Raw genomic sequence first — 18,470 nt, 5'->3', positions numbered from 1 at the left:
GCGGTGTTTGACGCCCGATCTTTTCATAAATGACCTCCATTGGTGGCTTTGGAATGGGGGCCCGTTGTCCGTTTTGATCACCTCCGGGTACCCGAACATGGCAAAGGCTTTGTCAACAATTGGAATCACGCAATCCGCTGAAGTGCTGCGAATGATTTCTGCGATTGGATAACGTGAGTATTCATCGACCAGCACAAGTATGTAATCGCCGCTTGGCAGAGGGCCACAGAAATCAAGAGACAATTCAAGCCAAGGGCCACTTGGAAGGTCGGACATGTTCATGGGTTCTTTCTGACTACGATTTGTGTTGGCCTGACACGGAATGCAACTCTCGACTTCCAGTTCTACTGCTTTGTCCATGCCTGGGAACCAGACTTTGCTGCGTATGAACGATTTCGTTTTCGTTATACCCTGGTGCCCTTCATGGGCCACTTGAACGACCCGTTTTCGCAAAGAGGCGGGAATCACGAGCTGCGTACCTTTTAGAATGACATTGTGTTCGGCATTGACGCAGAGATCATCTTTAACGTTGCGAAAACGTATCAAGTCTTCCAAGTTTGCCTCAGGATCTGCGAGTTCTTTGAGTGCATGCCATTTGCCTGTGCTGATGATTTTCATGACTGTTTGCAGTGTGGCGTCTTGTACGGTTTCTGCTTTAATCTCATCAAGCGTGACCGCAGAGAGTGTGTCAGTGTCAGCGAGAAAACTGATGTATGCTTCTGCCATCTTTTCATGTTTTGATGCAGCGACTGCATGCGTTGGGTGTCTGGACATGTAGTCAGCGGGGTTTTCTTTTCCCGGCTTGTACTTCATCGTAAGTAAGTACGGTTGAAGGCGCAACGACCATCGTGCGATCCGAGTGGGAGGTGATGGCTTCTGCCAGATGTTGAGTAGAGGGCGGTGGTCGGTTATGACTGTGAACGGCGCACCACTGACATAAATGTCGAAGTGCTCGCATGCCCAAACGACAGCAAGGGCCTCGCGTTCGGTCTGAGAGTACCTCTGCTCCACTGCGGTGAGAACACGGCTCGCGTAAGCAATCGTGCGACCTTCCTGACACAGAAGGCCTGCGACGCCAACGGGACTGGCGTCGACGTATATTTCTGTGTGTTTCTTTGGGTCGACGTATGCGAGAGTGGTTGTCGCTGACAGAGCTTGTTTGATCGTATCAAATGCGGTCTCGTGCGTTTCGGTCCACGCCCATGGCGTGTTTTGTTTTGTAAGAGAGCGAAGTGGCTCGGTGATGGTCGCAAAGTTGTTGATGAAACGCGAGCTGTATTGGACCATGCCAAGAAACGAGCGGACCTCGGATGCATTTTGCGGCCTGGGCATGTCATGAAGTGCTTGCACTTTTTTGGGATCTGGGCGGAGGCCTGCAGCGGAGAAGATGAAACCGAAGAATTCGATCTCGTCCTTGTTGAATTCACATTTCTGTCTGTGAACGGTTAGCCCAGCCTGATGGAGCCGTTTCAAAGTCTCATCGAGGGCCCGATCGTGATCTGCTTGATCTGACCCGAAGACAATGATGTCATCAGAGACATTTCTGGCACCGGAAACGCCAGAGATCACTTCTTGAATAGTGTGCTGGAAAATTTCCGCAGCTGAGTTTAGGCCAAATGGGAGTCTTTTGTACCTGTACAGGCCCAAGTGTGTGGAAAATGTGGTGAACTGTCTAGATGCTGGGTCAAGCTCAAGTTGGTGATAGCCTGAACGCAGATCGATCTTGCTGAAAACCTTTGCACCATTTAAGTCTGACACTAGCTCTTCAATAGTGGGTGTGATGTGTCTTGTGCGAAGTACGGCCTTGTTTACGTCACGCATGTCGCAGCAAACGCGTATTTCTGACGGGTTTTTGGGCTTTGGCGGTGTGACAATGCGTGAGACCCACTCTGTAGGTCCTGTGACCTTTTCAATGATATCCTGTTCTTGCAGTTTGTTCAGCTCTTTTTCCACTTTATCACGTAAATGGAACGGGACACGGTTGTGTTTTCTGGCAACAGGTGGAACACTTTTGTCAACGTGAACTGTGACTGTGTGGCTTTTGAGCTTGCCTATTCCTTGGTCAATTCCCGGGAATCTGTCCAGTGGGGATGACGGAGATGTCGGTGTTGTGGGGTTCGGGATGTTCACTGCATTTACAATGAACAAGATTTTAAGCTTCTCTGCAGTTTGTCTACCGAGTAGTGACACATGTGTGCCCGGGATTATCAGAAACTTTGTTCTGACTACAGTGTCTGCAAATTGAACATCTGCGGTGATGTATTCAGTGACATGTATGGGGTCTGATCTGTATGGTCGCACACGCCTGTTACACTTGTGTATTTTGATACCTCTGTCAATCAATTTCTTTGAATCAGCTGTGTTCAGAACGTTGCAAGACGCACCAGAATCAATCAACAAACGAGTTTCTGTACCAGAGATAATCACCGCTGTTGTCGACGCGTCATCATCAAGTGAAAACAATGCTTGTACTGCGTCCTCGTCAGTGTCGGAGGACTCAAAATCTGATTGTGCAATGTCGGGATCGAGTGCGCGTACCGAACGACGAGCAGAATCATTCTTGTTTTGTGACGAACGTTGCTTGTTTTGATTTGAACTTCGGCACGCGGATGCAAAGTGATTGAGGCCATCGCATGCAAAACAACGTTTCCCGCGAGTGCATCTGCACTCTTCCGACCACATTGTTTGATTTTTCTCGGCGGCGAGTTGGAGTTGGCGGAATCCTGCTTTGCGTTAGATCTGCTACCCGACGGTGCATGCCGCGTTTGTCTGCGTGAGCGACTGACTGAGAACGCTTGGTCTGACTCGGCCATTTGTGCAGCTTGCAACTGACTAGCTTCTTTGGCCTGCGAGATTTCGATTACTTTCTTGAGCGTCAGTTCGGGCTCGGACAAAAGCTTTTCTCGCAATTTCCTTGACTTGCACTTGTCAATGACCTGATCGCGAATAAAGTTATCAACTTCGTCTTCAGGAAATGCACAGGTCTGGGCAAGCTTACGCAATCGCACAACAAATTGGGTCACGGTTTCGTCATCTTTTTGACATTCCTTTCTGAACAAATGCCGCTGGTATGAGATGTTCTTTTTCGGCTTGAAATGCGCGTCAAGTTTTTCTCTGGCAGCGTTATAGGTAGTGCCTGTATCACCGAATGTCTTGAATAACTCTTGCACCTCTTTCCCGGCACAGTGAAGTAGAAGCGCGCGTTTTTGCACACCTGAATCAACGCCGGAAGCGGCGGCATAGATCTCGAATGAATCTACCCAATCTTCCCAACGAATCGAGAGGCTTGACACGTCGCCGTGAATGTCAAAATTACTGACCTGTGTCACCGAAATGGCCTTTGCCATTATGTGCGCGTGATGCTCGGAATCCTCGTCGCCAAAATGTAGTGTCTTTGAATGCTAGAGTGTATGTATGAGTGGAACTATTGCTATGTGCCTTCGCTCGCAGCCTTCCAACATGCACACGGATTCCGCCATTAGTCTCCAACTGATTTAATATTCATGAACCACGTGATACACCAGAACCAATCGTGGTGGAACAATATTACATCCGCGTGCGAGAAGTTCCGCCACTACCTCCTCGGCGCTGAGTTTGAGGTGATAACGGATAACAACCCCCTCACCTACCTGAAGACGGCAAAACTTGGGGCGCTGGAGCAACGCTGGGCCTCTCAACTGGCCCAGTTCAACTTCACTCTGCGCTACCGCCCAGGGAAAATCAACCCGGCTGATGCCCTGTCCCGTCTACCCCCTGATTCCCTCCCTGACCAGTCCTCTACCCCTGTCCCCCCAGAATTGGCCACAGAGCAAGAGATGTGGTGCGAGAGGGCTGCTCTCGATCCAGTGCCAGAGGTGCATGGACAGCCACCACTGCCCCTTGATGTCAGCTTCAAGGCAGCAGAGCCAACCACGGACACCCTTCCCCATCACTCCCCCGATTACCTCAGGCGATTGCAGGACGAGGACGCCACCATCGGCCCAGTCCTCAGGTCTTGGCCTGCCAGACCCCCAGTTACCAAAGACCCCCCGCTGCGGACGCTCCTTCAGCAACATAAAAAGCTGTTTATGGAGAAAGGGGTCCTCTACCGTCGAGTGGCAGACTCCAAAGGCGGCCACTTCGAGCAGCTGGTGCTGCCAAGCTCCCTGCGACAGGACGTTCTGGTCGCCCTGCACGACAACATGGGCCACCAAGGTTACGACCGGACCATGGAACTCCTCAGACAACGCGTCTACTGGCCTGGGATGTTCAGCGACGTCAAGGGCTACGTCACAAACTGCCAACGCTGCGTCCTAGGCCGGAAGCCCCTTCTCCACACCACGTCTGGCCACCTCCTCGCTAGTCACCCCCTTGAAGTGGTGGCGATGGACTTCACCAAGCTGGAGACTGCCACAGACGGCAGGGAAAACGTCCTAGTGATCACGGACGTGTTCACCAAATTCTCCCTCGCGGTTCCAACACGCAACCAAGAGGCAGGAACTGTTGCTAAGGTGCTGGTCCAGGAGTGGTTTCAGCGATATGGTGTTCCAGAGAGGCTCCACAGCGACCAAGGCAGAGACTTTGAGGGCAAGGTAGTCCAGGCCCTCTGTGAGATGTATGGTATCAACAAGTCCCGGACAACACCATATCACCCGCGAGGAAACGGACAGTGTGAGCGCTTCAACAGAACTCTTCACGACCTTCTGCGCACACTGTCTGTTGAAAAGAAGGGACGATGGCCAATACACCTGCCTGAGCTGCTCCAGGCCTACAACTCGACGCCGCACGCCTCCACTGGTTTCTTCCCCCACTTCCTGCTCTTTGGACAGGAGCCCCGTCTGCCCATCGACCATCTCCTTGGCCATGCTGGAGAAGCAACTGCTGGAGCCACTGACTGGGTTCGGCAGCACCGCTTGCGACTCCAGGAAGCCCATGCACGCGCCAAACAGCACTTGAAGAAGTCAGCAGAAGAGAGGCGCCAGCAGACAGACAAGAAAGCGGCAGATCACCCCCTCCATGTAGGTGACTACACCTACATCAAGAACCGGACCCTGGGCAGGAGCAAGATCCAGGACCAGTGGCGGTCTGAGCTGTATGTGGTAACAGCTCGACCCTACCCAGGCTCCCAGGTGTATGTCGTTCGTCCTGTTGCTGGGGGTGGTGAGAAGACCCTCAGCCGAGACGACATCATGCCTGCTGCTGTCCCCATCGCACCCCCTGCGACACCCCTTTCCCCACCTGCCCCTGTCCCAGCTACCCCAACATTCCCTGACAGAGGCACTGTCTGCCTGGCACGCCCAGTCTTTCCCCCACCCTTCCAGCCTCCTCCGGTGCAGCCAGCAGCCCCTGCACCAGTTCCTCAGCCCCAGGCACCTCCAGTTCCAGCCCCAGCGCTTCGTGTTCCAGAGGTAGCACGTGTCCCAGACCAGCCTCTGGCTAGAGACCCAGAACCTCTGGTCCCTCCTCCAGCTGCTGTGCCTGTACGCCGCTCACAGCGTATACGGCAGAGATTGTCCTCATTCTAGGCAATCATGGGGTTCACTTGATTTCATTTATTTTTGAACAGTCGGACTTGTGTAGATATTAAGTGTGCCGCTGTCATAACCCCGCCATGCGTCTATTGTGAACAGTCAGGAAAACAATGTGCTGCTGTCATGTGGGCCATGTGCCATTCGTGAGACAGAGACTCACCATATTAATTCGCCTTACAAACTGCATTCCTGGATCATCAGTATTGATATTTACTTCAACTTATTTTTCTATTACCTTGGGTATTTTGTGAAATTAATTAATTTTGCATAAAATGTTTTATGGTTTTGCATTTTACTTTTTGCTTCGGTTCCCTCTTTGAGCACTTAGTATTAACATATGTGTTTGTTTGTATGTATAAGATTGTTGTTGTCACACCAGGGTGCTTGTGGTTTCAGGCCGTTATGTTCTCCGGCGTTGTTAAGGATATTTCAGGATTAGCAGTGGTCAGCGGCATCCATGATCCTGACGACAAGCTTTATGGTATTTCAGGTTCTCTTGGCTTAATAGCGGGTTCCTGACTGCCTTTTCTGCAATGCATCTTGTTGTCTTGTGTCATATCCCTGAGTTGGGCGTGCCTTCACTAATATGTTGGCAAGGGAGGTTGTGTTTCCTGTATTATTGTTGTTTGAGTTGTTAGATGTCACCTTGGATGATCTGTTTAAGTCAGCTCCAGGTTGTATCTTAGGCTCCTGTTGTACTTGCTCCCTGCGAGGGCGCAGGTTGGTATAGAGCTGGGGGGGATGTAGCCAAGTGGCGTACCCCGTCTCTCTGTGTGTGATTATCTCCTGCCCGACCCAGTTGCCTCCCCTGTCTATAGCTATTCCCTGTGTGTGTGTGCTAGTCACATTGGGTTTACCTTTAAAAAATGCCCTTTGTGCTAAATCCCTAACTTGAAATGATGAGAAGCAGCAGCGTAACCTCTAACCATCAGTGCCTAAGGAGTGACTAAATAATACCTGGTTGTCTTTGTGCATTGTACTTTATTGTGTGTTTACTATCGTAGGGTAGACCCCGACCGGATGCATTTCTAATCTCTTATCTCAGATTTAGGTGGTCGTTATGTAATGTGCCGCCAGACTGTCTGGGTATCGTTGGACTCGGCGTTTTGTCAAGTGGGTGTCATTTCTTTTGACAGGGTACATCATAGAAGATGCCAGGTGGCTTGGAGGTTTTAGTCTCTTACCCCCCCCCCCCCCCCCCCTTCTGTGTATCAGCTTTGACACTGCTTGTAATCTAATGAGCCTTATCCGGTGTGCGTAATATTTCCGGTGCGTGACACCGACACGGCTTCATGCCTCGGTAACGATCCCTTTCATTGGGCAGGCATTTTAAGTAGAACGCCGCCCGTTGGCTTACACAAGGTATCCTCCCCATTGGCTTATCACCACAGGGGATCGGAAGTGACCTGTCTTTAAAAGAACAAACATTTAGAGTAGAGCAAAAAACGCGATTTGTGACACTGCGAGCTGGGTGCTCTATGTGTGATGTCGGTAGCCGTGAACGTGTCGAAGCTCTGCTCTAATTTGTCGTGAACCGGTCTAGTGTAGTTTGGCGCGAAGTTAGTAAGCGGTCGACTTGTGGTTTTCATTCCGAGACCTGTCTCTTTCAGTCTTTGTGTTTCGCGACTAGGCGTCAGCAGCAGAGTTTGTGTTTCTTTCAAGTGTGCTCACTGAGGAGAATCTGTAAGTAACTAAATGCTTTATTCATTCCTTTTGCTTCATTCTTATGTTCATTAGATGCTATGATGTTTGCATATATATGTACATTTTGCCTCTGATTTGGTCCCGGGCGATGTCCGACCGGTCTCGCGTCAGAGTTGATGACGCCATTTTGATCTATCAGAGAGATGTGTTTTCTATATCAGTTTCTAATTACTTTTATGATTTGGCGCTGAAATTGAGCGTTAATAACTTCTAATATTTGATGACCAGTTATTCTAAAGTTGTTTTAGAGTCTTGTAAATTAAAGACTCGTAAGAATCAAGTAAGGCAGACTCGTTCTCATACGTTTCGTTTTCGCTGAGAAAAAGCCTGTCTCGCAATATTTTATGTCGAGAAGACCCATGTGTATCGTTGCCATTTTCCCCATTTTCACCACATATTATTTCTGGAGATCAGTAAAGTCTGAGTAGTAGTCGGTTAAAAGTCCAAAGTTAAGCCATCCGTGCCATTGGCCCGTAAAGCTACCTATTTACGATTTAGGCGCAGAAACCCCTACAATTGATGAACGGGAAATATGATTGACACATATATTTTGGGTAGTGAACTCGATGAGAAACGCCTGTTACCTATGTTAGATCTCCTTTGTACAAGGACAGTTTAATAACGATGAAGTCCGGTAAGGTAAGTCGAACCTTTCTCAGATTTCGGTTTTCGATGAGAAGGGATTTGAATACTTTGCTGGACGGAATTCCGCTTCGTAGCCAGTTTGTTGAGGAACAAAGAAGTTCTCAGTTTTCGCTTCGCTGAGGATCGCTCTTTGTTTCCAGTACTGTAACTGTAACTTTGTAGGCGAAGTGTACAACAAAATGACATGCTTTATGAAGTTTTGTGATGCGTTACGTTTCATGTGTTTGATCATGTTGCTGCATTTCAAGCCGTATGTCGTTGACGGTTAATTGGCTGATGTAAGATTGTAGTGTCCGCCATTTTTGACCGGCGTCCCCCGTGTAATGATGTCAGAGCGCCCCCATTCCCCTAGGTCCGCCCCTGATACACAGGTACATGGCTTACCTTCCCTGTCTTTTGTCTGGCTTTGTGTGAGCCAGTCATGTTATGTATTCTGTCCTGTGTCACTCTACTGTTTCTACTTTGTTTGTCACATGCAGTTTCATACTCTGATAGTTTGCTAGTCTTCATTTGTATTACCCTTTTACCTGTACATAATCTTATGAGTTTTGATTATCATTCCTTTGGCGAATTCAGGCATGATAATGATAGTGATCTTCTGAGTTAAAATCTCAGACAATAGGAAGATACTGTCTACAGGATGCACAATTTTGACTGTTAATTCTCATGTTGCACTTTAAAGGCACTTGCTTGCAGAAGAACTTTGCGACTGATAAAACTGAACATTGTGTACAGTCGCGCTTGCACTTAAAATGTGTTTGCCTACAGAAGAGCTTAGCGACTGATAAAAACCTAACATTTTGTGCAGTCGCGCTTTGATTTAGTCACGTTTCCCTGTAAAGTAATAGGCTGTTGTCTAACGCTTCATTTTGAAGCATGGGAGCTTGCGCTTACCCCATATTCTAGTCGTTATTATTCAACTCGATGAAGATGTGTCTTCATGGCAATGAACATGCTTAATAATAACTATTATTTTGCAGTTGCGGTTCATGCAGTTGTTTAATTTATGTAGAGCATTTTCCTATGCAAGGCTTAGGCCTAAGGGAAGATGTTGGTTACTTCCCTTGACATTAGCTGTTGTGGAGTTGTTTAACTCACTGTGGATTCTCTTTCAGAGAATGCTGTGTCTGCAGGATTTTGGCTGTATTGTTACTTGTCTATATTTGTCATGATTATTTTGACAAATGACACATTCAGTGGGTTATGCTTTGTATTATGCCATGTGTGACTTAGAAGGCATGTTGTTTATAATTGTATTTTCTTTTCTTTTTAGTGCCTTCTTCTTTACACTGCTTTCTGGTTGATACCAGAACTCATAGTTATATTTCTGGTTGCTACCAGAATAACCTTGCCTTTTAATTACACTCATTTCTGGTTTACACCAGAAATTCTGGTTTCATATTCATAGTTTATATTTCTGGTTTGCACCAGAAATACATATATTGTTTCTGGGTCATTTATATACACATTTATATACACATCTATCTATACATATAATAAAAGAGAGTGTCTGTCTGTCTGTCTGTCTGTCTGTCTGTGTGTCTGTCTGTCTGTGGTCGCAATACCTCTGAGATGGCAAGAGGCAGGAACAAGATAGTGTGCACGTACACTCCCTAGGTGCCGCAGATGTGCACCTGGGTTTTAGTTTCTTGATTCACTGTTTCCTTTCTCAGAATATGGACCTCCCATTTATTGAATACAGCCTATATGGTGCAAGACCAGTTCAGTGCCTACTGTTCACCTGTAGCAAGCACATCATGCCAGTGATATTAGAGACTCGCTGTTGCTCCTATGAGGGGAAGAAATGAAGAATGAAAAATTAACTGGACAGTTCCGGAAATTTCTAGAAGGTAAGGGAGATAACTGTTCACCTGTAGCAAGCACATCATGCCAGTGATATTAGAGACTTGCTATTGCTCCTATGAGGGGAAGAAATGAAGAATGAAAAATTAACTGGACAGTTCCGGAAATTTCTAGAAGGTAAGGGAGATAACTCTTTTTTGTCTGTGGTCGCCATACCTCTGAGATGGCAAGAGGCAGGAACAAGATAGTGTGCACGTACACTCCCTAGGTGCCGCAGATGTGCACCTGGGTTTTAGTTTCTTGATTCATTGTTTCCTTTCTCAGATTATGGACCTCCCATTTATTGAATACAGCCTATATGGTGCAAGACCAGTTCAGTGCCTACTGTTCACCTGTAGCAAGCACATCATGCCAGTGATATTAGAGACTCGCTGTTGCTCCTATGAGGGGAAGAAATGAAGAATGAAAAATTAACTGGACAGTTCCGGAAATTTCTAGAAGGTAAGGGAGATAACTCTTTTTTGTCTGTGGTCGCCATACCTCTGAGATGGCAAGAGGCAGGAACAAGATAGTGTGCACGTACACTCCCTAGGTGCCGCAGATGTGCACCTGGGTTTTAGTTTCTTGATTCATTGTTTCCTTTCTCAGATTATGGACCTCCCATTTATTGAATACAGCCTATATGGTGCAAGACCAGTTCAGTGCCTTCTGTTCACCTGTAGCAAGCACATTATGCCAGTGATATTAGAGACTCGCTATTGCTCCTATGAGGGGAAGAAATGAAGAAAGAAAAATTAACTGGACAGTTCCGGAAATTTCTAGAAGGTAAGGGAGATAACTCTTTTTTTGTATCCAAACAAAGGAGGTAAAGCTAATGATAATGGGATAGCGAGCGTCTTAAATTGCTACAGGGCTCCGCTTACTCCCGGGCGAAGCCGGGCTTAACTGCTAGTAGTTTATATTTCTGGTTTGCTACCAGAATAAGAATAATCCTTTTTTCCCTGCTTTCTGGCAAATATTGTTTCTGGTTTAATTGCACCAGAAATACATATATTGTTTCTAGCTGATTCTGGTACTGGTAGATATCAGAATTCATAATTGGTATTTCTGGTTAGATGTAAGCATTGCTATTTCTTGTATTAGAGTTCTGTTTATTGTTTCTATTTTATAACTTATAGCATTGTTTCTAGTTGCAACCAAATTTAGCTAAACTGTTTTGGAATATTTATGATTTAGATAAGCTAACTGAGTGGTTATTTTTAGTTACAATTCCTTCAATAAAAGATAAGTTAAAGCAACCTCTGTCTTCGGTGTCTTAATTGTATGCTCCTCTGCCTGTGCTATATATCCTTGTCCTTACACCCGACATTCCCACACATGTCACGTGCATACTTCTTCTTACAGGGCGGGTACAACAGCAATGGAATCATGCAAATGTCACATGCTTTCTTCATCATACAGGGCTGGTACAACAGCTCTGGAATCCTGCACATGTCACATGCATTCTTCATCATACAGGGCTGGTACAACAGCTCTTGCACCCTGCACATATCACATGCATTCTTCATAATCAATCATGGCTGAAACAGCAGCTTTGGAACCCTGCTCATGTCACATGTAGTTTTCATAATCATATAGGGCTGGAACAACAGTTTTAGAACCCTGCTCATGTCACATGTAGTTTTCATAATCATATAGGGCTGGAACAACAGTTTTAGAACCCTGCTCATGTCACATGTAGTTTTCATAATCATATAGGGCTGGAACAACAGTTTTAGAACCCTGCTCATGTCACATGTAGTTTTCATAATCATATAGGGCTGGAACAACAGTTTTAGAACCCTGCTCATGTCACATGCAAAACTTACCCTCTCCCCACCCCACACAACACCACCCAATCCCACACCCGCTGACACAGAAGCTTTACATCGTGCAAGTAACAAGAAAAGCACATGTTCATATGACTCACCATCGTCAATAGTTATATGCATCAGACCCAAGTTACATGCTTAAAATATCGTATTAAGCGTTCAAAAAATACTTTCACCGAACGCAATGTAATATAACACAGATATATGTTCAAAACCTCGAACAATGCCTTCAAATTATGAGTTTTTATCTCAAGGACATGGTTCAGTTGAAAGGGGAATACCCTCCAAGGTAAGCTGCCCTTCGCTTACACGTTATCAAACAGTCTCATGAGATTTAGTTTTTTTCTACTTTATTTCGGACGCGACAGAAAGTATCTAAGTCCATCACATTTTCGGAGTCCGGATCTGTGGATGCACAAAACAAACCAAAGCATGTGCGTTGATGATTGCTGCTAACAACCCTGGATGAAGGCCATGACGTCATCAGTATCAATACGCCGTGCAGGCACACTCGCACCCGACGGGGACAGTCGCCATGTTGGAGTTGTCTGGGGATGTGCTGAAGCTTGCAAGTTGGTGAAAAACCACTGACACGGATGGTTCAGTCATCCTGTATCAATGCCGTAAAAGTGAGTATAAATTTTAAAGTTCAAAATGTAATAATTGAGAGTTGGGATAAACTTTTTCGCCTTTGTTCAATGCAAACTTTGAATCAATCTACATTAATTGTCGTGCTTTGTTGTTGTTGTTGTTGTTGTTGTTGTTGTTGTTGTTGTTGTTGTTGAAGCAATCTACATGATACATTATTGTCGTGCTTTCTCATTGTTGTTGGTGTTGTTGTCGTCGTCGTTGTTGTTGCTGTTGTTGTTATAATCAATCTACATTATTTGTCGTCCTTTCTTGTTGTTGTTGTTGTTTTTGTATTTGTCGTTTTTGTTGTTGTCGTCATTGTTGTTGCTGTTATTGTAATCAATCTATTTTAATTGTCGTACTTTGTTGTTGTTGTTGTTGTTGTTGTTGTTGATGTTGTTGTTGTTGCTGTTATTGTAATCAATCTACGTTAATTGTCGTACTTTCTTGTTGTTGTTGTTGTTGCTGTTATTGTAATCAATCTACGTTAATTGTCTTGCTTTCTTGTTGTTTGTCATTGCACTACAAGTCATTCAACACTAGCTAAGTCAACTGAATAGCGCTTCTCAGTGGCGGTGGAAGATGACATTTATTTGTATCTAATTAATTTGCTTTAAATTGGGTGTTAAGAGTCCAGTGTTCGTTTAAAAATCGAAAAATAAATAGATCGACACCTGCAACAATAGAAAAGCCACTACGCAAGAACTACGCAAGAGAACTTAACAATACAACCTGTTCTGGATAGATAGTTGATTTGACTTTCTTCACGTAAGTTGCCAAGTTGTGCATATGCTGAATGTTCGTTGATATTTTAATTGGTACCTTATATTTATGTGATGTGGATTTGTGGGGTATCCTTATATGAGCAGCGGTCACGTGACCCCAGTGAAATAAATCATTGATACGAAAACTGTGGGAGAAAGCCAAGTGAAATGCCTTTAATGGCATAGCAAGTTTGAATAAAATGACATGGTAACGAATGTTTTAGTTTGGGGGGAGGAATATGTTGCATAAATATGTTGTGCTAAGTTTATTTGGAGAACACAATCACACAAACACTGCGATCTGCCTAGATCTTCCCCTTTCTGTCCACTGTTTTCTGTTGTTACTTGTATATAAAGTTGTAATAAATGTTTTTCCTATTGAAGAACAAATATGGGGAAGAAATGGAACGTTGGCAAACTATTTTTGTAAGGATTCTTTTGAAAGAAAAGACGAAAGAAAAGAAACTGACCAATACACATGAACGGGTTGATTGGATGTTCCAAATAATTATATGTAGCGTCCTTCGCGTGTCAAGACCCATGTAAGACGCCACACATCTGTCCAGGTGCAAGAGCTTCCTGACACTTGCACTCATACCAACAATCCACCACATGGCTGTTTCTGGTGCATAGTTGGAGTTTTTGTTTTGAATTAATTTAGCAGATCGACATAAGTATCAGCTACGAAATCAGTTCAGCAAAACCATTCCCATTCTGCACAAAGAGCACTGGCTTCTCTCTCTCTCTCGTGATTGTGTCTAGTGCCTGTGGTTTTACCCTTGCAACCGGAGATTGTCTTTGTGGCGCGCACCATTCACGGGGAGCCTCGAACTGTCGAACCCTGTGTGGTGTGTTCCGATGACTAGAATCACAGGCTGGGCGAAACATGTTACGCTAAGTGAACACACATAATAACATTTGAGGAGGGAGAAGGTCGGGTGGTTGTGGGGGGGGTGGGGGGTGAAACTGAGCACAGGGGCCGAACTTTCGGTTCAAATAAAATCTAGTATTAAACTTACCGTTATCTCACTGTCAAAATCTTCAATATTGTGACAGGTGATATGGCTCCTCTCTCTCCACACCACACACAGACATCCTGAAACGAAATTAAACAGTTGTTTTATTACCACAGCGGCAGGTCAAGACATGCAACCAGTAATTCTTCCTCGATGTCTTCTGTAGTACTGATTCAAAACATGCAGGTTTTTTTCACAGTGTTCTTGAACATTGACCACATATTTATTTTCAAGGGTGAATGAGTAGGCCAGGGTGAAATAGAAACTGTGTGCTGTCTCCTTCAGTGTTTGAAAAAAACCGACTTGTGAACTGACGCACTTTCGTTTTGTAGTGTCCAATGCTGCGCACCAAACAGTCAACAAACAGTAGCTTCGTACTACTTCTCAAGTGTTTCAGTATACCTCTGAGAGTTCGTATTGCCTTCTGTATGGATCTCAAACCCACCACACGATAAATAATCACAGATCACGATTTTCCGTCTGTATGTCGTAGCCTGGGGAACAAGGCCGTCGACTTTTCTTCCCCACTCGAAATGTTCTTCAAAACTTAAAAACTTCTGGCATCATAAAGTAATACACCACAAACAGTGCATTGCTCTGGACTGGAGGATAAAAGTTCACATGGTTTACCGATTTTTAATTTGTAAATTATGTAATACCCCGATGATCAACAGAACCGAAACGCTATACTATTTCTATTATCGAAATTGACTATAAAGATAAGAGTATTATCCCAAATTGACTACACCACAAAAGCAATTCACAAAAGAGGTAATTCCCTGTGCTCTTCAATCTTTCAAGGTGTCACGGAACATGGAGCACTGTCCAGTGAAGACGTAGAGGCAGTTGACAACATCGTCACCACAGACAGCTTCAGAAGGGCGCTGGACATCCTGACAACAGGGGAACGTCAGCTGTTACTGTCAGCACACCCAGGTCTTACCAGACAGTCTTTTCTCTCCGCTCTACGCCGTCACTACCGTAAGAAGGGCTACACAGTGTATGATCTCAGCTGTGTCAGTGACTGGGATAAGAAGGGGCCTGTAGAGAGGGGGAGTCTTGTAATCTTTGACTGTGCCTTTGGGGATGTCCGCTTTGACAGGGAACAGTACCACAGGTTCTATAAGCACAGTTTGTACAACATCAATAGTCTGACCACCAAGCTTGTCTTTGTTGTCTATCCCCCCGTGCTGCTTGAGCTTCAGCAGTTTGATCGTGCCTCTGTCCGTCCTCTGCTGAACAGCGTGGAGCTTGTAGAACTAGGTCAAGATCCTCTTCTTTCAGTTGAGCCCTACGCAGACCTCTTGGTGCGCATGCTCCGTGACCCCAATCATGGACTGATACTGGGAGCTCTTTTTGCTCTGACCATGCAAGGTCAAGGCTTCTTCTCGGACAACACGGGTCAAGCACAACCACCATTGGAACGTCTTGGTTTCAGCGACTACTCGGACGCTCAGCTAGAGGAGTATGCCAGTCTCCTGAAAGGTTTCCTTCTGGTACACAGAGGAAGAGGGTTCATCACCAGAGAAGTCTATGATGCTGTTGGACTGGCCTTTGCTGAAACTTACCTGAAGTCAGTACTGGTGCAAGTTTGTGACACCATGCATCTCGTGCAGTTTGTGCGAACAGAACACCCAGTTGAGAAAGACCGTCAGCTGATGCAAAGAATGTACGAGGAACTGATTAGAGGACGTCTACCTGAGCTGATTCAGCACCCCTGTCTTCACAGCGAACAGTTTCTGTGTGGATTTGAGGCGTTCTGCAGAGAGAACAACTGCCTGCAAGCTGTCATTGGTGCACTGGATCCTGACCACAACTTGCCTCTGCTTTACTGGTCAGTGTGGGGACCGTCTGACCGTCTGACTGAATGGTGCCTCGGCATGGTCAACGAACAGAACGCGGACAGCAACATCATGTCTGACCACGTCCATTCTGCAGCCTTCGGGACTGCCCTGCTGAAAGCTCTCCAGATCAGCAATAGTTCACACATGTTTCGTCAACTTTTGAGTAAGATTGCTGACAAACCGTACACACGGAACATGAGACTTCCACTGCCATGCACAGGTCAACAACACACCGCGGAATTACGCGCAGTCTGTGACAAGATTTCATCGGGCCTCAGGACTAGTCACTTCAGGTACCTTGGTGTCCCTATTCCAAAACACCTCATCACTGCAAAAATGAAAGATGAAATCATTCACATCTCTTTCCCACGTCAACATGTGTACCTGACATATCGACTCCTGGCAGACCAACAGGTGGACGAACAAGACAGAGAGGGAAACTTGCTCCACCTGGCGGCAGAAGCAGGACACCTGGAGGCGATCAAAATGGCGGTCAGTAGTGGAGCCTCACTGACGGTGAAAAACGAGGCAGGTAAGACACCGCCACAGCTGGCAAAACAACGACTTGACCAACACAACTACGACACACAATGCCAAGAGAAATGTACACGTTCCATGTTTGCTGCTTGTACAGTCGGTGACGTCACAACTGTCAAAGAATGTCTCTGTTACCATGCCACAGTTGACAGCAAAGACAAGAATGGCTTGACTCCACTGCACATTGCATCTTACAACTGTCATGTTGATATCGCTTCTCTTCTAGCGGACCTGGATGCGAACCTTAACGCCACGGACAAGTCGGGATTAGCTCCACTGCACTATGCATGTCATAGACAATGCTTGGAGACAGTGCAACTACTCGTTGAGAGAGGAGGCCTTGTGAATGCTGTGGACTATGAAGGAACTACTCCTCTACACACAGTATGTATAGAGGGTGACACAGACATCGCTGAGCTTCTGATCCTGCACAATGCACATGTTGATGCGAAGACTTCTATCGGCTGGACGCCTCTGCACCTAGCTTGTTACAAAGGACAGAAAGACATCGCACAGCTATTGTTACAGTTCAGGGCTGACATCAATACAACATCAAGAAAAGGTAACACTCCGCTGCACATAGCACGCACACAGAGCAACACAGACATTGTGAGACTACTCGTCGCCAACAGAGCACACATCAACGTGATAAACGTTTACAACGAAACACCGCTACACTGTGCATGTAATGGGAATAACGCAGACATCGTGCGACTCCTCATCAACCACGGGGCTGATGTCAATGTTCAGAGCAATGGTGTCACTGCTCTACACAGTGCATGCCTGCGTGGTGATACAGACGTCGTACGTTTGCTGCTTGGATACAAGGACACTGTCAGCTTGAGTGATGACGAAGGTAAAAACCCTTCCACCGTGCTGTATGAACCACCGGCACAGGTTAACATCAACATTAAAGACAACAAAGGTATGACTGCTCTACACTGGGCGTGTGCAGCTGGTCGCACAGCGACTGTACGTCTACTTCTGCAACAGGACGACATCGATGTCAACGCAGCATGTGATGACTGTCTCTCCCCATTACAATTGGCCTGCATGTTGGGTAAAATAGACATCGCTCAGCCTCTTCTGCTACACAACGCTGATGTCAACATGTCTGGTGCACTTGGTCTGACACCCCTGCACTTTGCCTGTCTGCCTAGTCATCTTGACGTCGTCCATCTCCTCCTGCAGCACGGTACAGACGTGAACATCCCTGGCAAACTTTGTACAAGACCCCTGTTGTATGTCGGTGGGAATCAACGCCATGACATCGTTCATCACCTGCTGCATTGCGGTGCGAACGTGAACATCTCTAACAGCGGGGAGTGGGTGGCCGAGTGGTAACGCACTTGCGCTCGGAAGCGAGAGGTTGCAATTTTCTCCCCCCTTTCCTAACCTAGGTGGTGGGTTCAAGTGCTAGTCTTTCGGATGAGACGAAAAACCGAGGTCCCTTCGTGTACACTACATTGGGGTGTGCACGTTAAAGATCCCACGATTGACAAAAGGGTCTTTCCTGGCAAAATTGTATAGGCATAGATAAAAATGTCCACCAAAATACCCGTGTGACTTGGAATAATAGGCCGTGAAAAGTAGGATATGCGCCGAAATGGCTGCGATGTGTCGCAGAATGGTCGATGTGAATGCGTGATGTATTGTGCAAAAAATTCCATCTCACACGGCATAAATAAATCCCTGCGCCTTGAATATGTGCGCGATATAAATTGCATAATTTTTTTTTTCAATTACAAAAAATTAAACAAGTCGCGTAAGGCGAAAATACAATATTTAGTCAAGTAGCTGTCGAACTCACAGAATGAAACGCAATGCCATTTTACTCGTAGCATCGTCAGGCCACCGCTCATGGCAAAGGCAGTGAAATTGACAAGAAGAGCGGGGTAGTAGTTGCGCTAAGAAGGATAGCACGCTTTTCTGTACCTCTCTTTGTTTTAACTTTCTGAGCATGTTTTTAATCCAAACATATCATATCTATATGTTTTTGGAATCAGGAACCGACAAGGAATAAGATGAAAGTGTTTTTAAATTGATTTGGACAATTTAATTTTGATAATAATTTTTATATATTTAATTTTCAGAGCTTGTTTTTAATCCGAATATAACATATTTATATGTTTTTGGAATCAGCAAA

At 45.7% G+C, this 18,470-nt stretch overlaps 1 protein-coding gene across 1 annotated transcript; it reads left to right on the top strand.

Annotated features, from left to right (window-relative positions):
- The first annotated feature begins 3,503 nt into the window (after positions 1-3,503).
- Positions 3,504-17,668, top strand: LOC138948523 (uncharacterized). Its single transcript, XM_070320074.1, has 3 exons — positions 3,504-5,459; positions 5,907-5,991; positions 14,745-17,668. The coding sequence occupies exons 1-3, from the start codon at positions 3,504-3,506 to the stop codon at positions 17,666-17,668; spliced, it is 4,965 nt and encodes a 1,654-aa protein (XP_070176175.1).
- Positions 17,669-18,470: the final 802 nt, after the last annotated feature.

The sequence above is a fragment of the Littorina saxatilis genome, linkage group LG15 (assembly GCF_037325665.1).
Source record: "Littorina saxatilis isolate snail1 linkage group LG15, US_GU_Lsax_2.0, whole genome shotgun sequence".
NCBI classification, from domain to species: Eukaryota; Metazoa; Mollusca; class Gastropoda; order Littorinimorpha; family Littorinidae; genus Littorina; species Littorina saxatilis.
Note: the sequence above shows the minus strand (reverse complement) of the source record. Positions and strands in the feature narration are given on the sequence as shown.